At 56.2% G+C, this 3177-nt stretch overlaps 1 protein-coding gene across 1 annotated transcript; it reads right to left on the minus strand.

Annotated features, from left to right (window-relative positions):
* Positions 1-453: 453 nt before the first annotated feature.
* SPSB3 (splA/ryanodine receptor domain and SOCS box containing 3) lies at positions 454-3042 on the minus strand (the record flags this gene model as incomplete). Its single annotated transcript, XM_008937664.1, is given in 5 exon segments — positions 454-501; positions 504-817; positions 1092-1217; positions 1647-1749; positions 2855-3042. Coding segments are annotated over 5 exon segments (779 nt in total), but the record flags the coding sequence as incomplete, so codon positions are not given.
* Between the last annotated feature and the right edge of the window lie 135 nt (positions 3043-3177).

The following is a 3177-nucleotide window of genomic DNA, read 5'->3' on the forward strand; positions in this document are numbered from 1 at the left end:
ACAACACCACGAGTCCATGGCAGACACCAACACACGACAGCCAGGAGGAGGGGGCTGCTCTGTGACTTTTGTCTTTTGACAAGTCCCATCATTTCCCTGACTAGAGTCTAGCATGCTCTGAAACCAGCAGCCACCTGAAATCCTCTCCCTGCTGACAGTGAGAAGAGGGATCCTTCAGGAAGAGGTGATGGCTTTGACAGCAATTCAGGAGGTGGAGCTTGGGTATTTGGCTGCAGTTTACCTGCTTCACAGAGCTGGGACTTCTCCAAGTCAACAGGTCTTCTCCATGCACGCGACGGGTGTTTCAGCTCAAGGTTTCCAACAGCGGAGGAGAACTCTTGGCAAACGAGTAGCAGTGGAAGTCCCCATGAAGAAAGAGGTGAGGCCCACCCTCACAGACAGCAGAACAACCCCTCCCCCCAACTCCCTCCCAGCAGTTCAGCTCCAGAGACACTATGTCCTCCTGCACCTCTTCCTCTGGCAGGCCTCCGCCTCCGAGCCCCGCAGGAGCTATCTGAGTCGCTTCCCGACGAGGAGGAGGAGGAGGAGGAAGAAGAAGAAGGCTTCGAGGTGCTACAGTTCATGCTCAAGACCCACCCCAGTTTGTTGTGCAGCACCTGCTTGAGTCCTGGTGGCAAGGGCAGGACCTCCAGCGTGTCCACGTAGTCGGGCAGGAGCTGGCGCAGGCGGTAGCAGCAGAGGTACTGGAGGGAGGTGCAGCTGGCGCAGGACCTGATCACCTTCATGCTGCTCTTGGCCGCCGTGGAGCACACCATGGGGTAAAACTTCTTGTTCTGCAGCTTCGTGGCTGCAACCCCTGCGGGGGGAGAGGGGGGGGACAGAGTCAGAGGGGAGTTCCTGTTCGTTTTGAGGAGGTGACCTCCCTCGTGGCTACGGAGTTGTAGGGGAACGCTGGAGAAAGGGCATTTTGAGATCTACTAAACACCAGATGGAACCTCCTCCTGCTCGCCTCACGCCTTGCTCTTCCCCTTGGCTGGTGTTTTCTCCTGCAGCAGGACCTGGGAGTTGAGGTGAGGCTGCCCTGCTGCCCCCTCCCCAGCCCCCAGCCCCGGGCCCTGCTGGCCTCTCACCGATGCACTTGCGGTTCTTGAAGAAGGTGAGTGTCCCATGCCACGTGTCCAAGTGCACCCCGATGATGGAGCCTTGGCCAAAGCGTGAAGAGAAGTTGGTTTTATCTCCTTTGTGATGCAGGAGCCCTTAAAAACACCAAAAGCAGCATTCAGGGGCAAGCCTGTGCTCCATGGATTCATCCCAACCCCTGTGCTCCCAGTACAGCCTTGCTCGGCGCCTAAACGATCCCCCCACTGCCTGATCCCCACCCTCCCACCCCACAGCAGGTGATGGAAAGGGGCAAGCTGAGGTTCTGCAGCACCCAAACTCCCCAGCAGTGACGTGCAAGTGGCAGTGCCAGCACCCTGGGGGTTCACAGACCAGTTCCAAGAGAACCTTAAAATGCAGGAGAGGTGAGCTGCCCCAAGAGGTGAGATGCTCCGAGAGCTGGGAGCTCCAGGCAGCTGCTCTGCTTGTCCCTAACTCACAGCTCTGGTGGCCTTTTTGGTCCCAAACCTGCTCAAATCATTGAATTCTCAACTCCTAAGGACAAGAATTGTGCCTGCTGGTGGTACCTGTGTAGGACAGTCCCCAGCTGTCCTCATCCTTGCCCAGCAGGCTGCAGAAGGTGTGGCGGTACTTGTCCAGGTTCACATCTGATGTCCCAATTCCCACCATCTGGGAGGCAAGGCCAGGGAGAAGAACACCAGCTAAGCATCACTTTGAGCAGCAAAGCACCACCAAGACTCCACCTCTCCTCTCCTCTCCTTCGCACAGGCCAAACCAGCCAGAGGTTTTGGTGAGGCCAGGTCTGAGGTTTCAGGCTGGAGTTGAAGGCCCCCAGCTCCAGCTGCCTGCCCTGAGTGAGGAGGCCCAGCTGAACTGCTGGAGAAGGTTGCTGGGCTGTTCATAGAACAGTCTGGGTTGGAAGAGACCTTAAATATGATCTAGTTGCAACCCCTTGCCATAAGCAGGGACACCTCCCACTACACCAAGTCCCTTGAAGTGTCATCCAACCTGGCCTCCAGTGATGGAGCATCCACAGCTTCCCTGGGCAACCCGGGTCAGGGTCTCCCCACCCTCCCAGTGAAGAACTTCTTCCTAATATCTAACCTAAATGTCCTCTCTTTGTATTTAAAACCACCTGTCCTTGTCCTGCCCTAACAGGCCCTGCTAAAAAAGTCTGTCCCCAGCTTTCTGAGAGGCCCCTTGAAGTCCTGGAAGGCCATGAGAATGCCTCTTCTTTATGATGTTGTGTGGGACAGTGTCAAATGCTTTGCACAAATCCAGGTAGATGGCATCAGTTGCTCTTCCCTTACCCACCAACACTAACTCCATCAGAGAAGGCCATCAAATCTGTCAAGCACAGCTTGTCCTTGGTGAAACCACACAGGCTGTCACCAATCACCTCATCTCCATGAGTCCCAGCATGGTTTCCAGGAGGATCTGCTGCATGATCTTGCTGGGCACAGAGATGAGACAGCCTGGCCTGCAGTTCCCTGGGTCTTCCTCGTTAAAAATGGGGATGATATCTCCCCTTCTCCACTTGGTGGGAACTTCACCAGACCACAACTCCTCAAATACAATAGAGAGTGGCCAACTTCACCCACAGGTTCCCTCAGAACCTGCTGCAGAAGCACCTCAGCTCCCACGCCCTCGTGCACCTCTGGGTTCCTCAGATGGCCTCAAAACCCCCTCTCCTACTGCAGGCAGTTCTTCACTCCCTCTGCTCTAGGAACCCCGGGTGTTTCTGCGTGCCCACGAGCCCCTCTGCCCCACGTACCATGTCTGTGCCATAGACAGGGGAGGTCATTTTGATCTCCCAGAAGTGCTGCCCGTCCGCCAGCTCCTTGTTGCCGCGGATGGCGGCGGTGCCGCAGCTGTACTCCATGTGGAAGTTCACCTTGCGGTTGTCGCAGCTCAGCAGGGTGGCCGTGGACTTGTTCAGGTCATCCCACACCCAGTCGAAATCTGAGAGGCACAGAGGGGAGGAGGATGAGGTCAGGAGTTCCCCAAGGAGCGAGCCCTAAGGCAGCTTGGAGAAACCCAACGTCACGGCGGGGATTTTGACTGTTTCAGAGAGTGAATCATAGAATCATAGAATCA

Source organism: Merops nubicus, unplaced genomic scaffold (assembly GCF_000691845.1).
Source record: "Merops nubicus isolate BGI_N331 unplaced genomic scaffold, ASM69184v1 scaffold37283, whole genome shotgun sequence".
NCBI classification, from domain to species: Eukaryota; Metazoa; Chordata; class Aves; order Coraciiformes; family Meropidae; genus Merops; species Merops nubicus.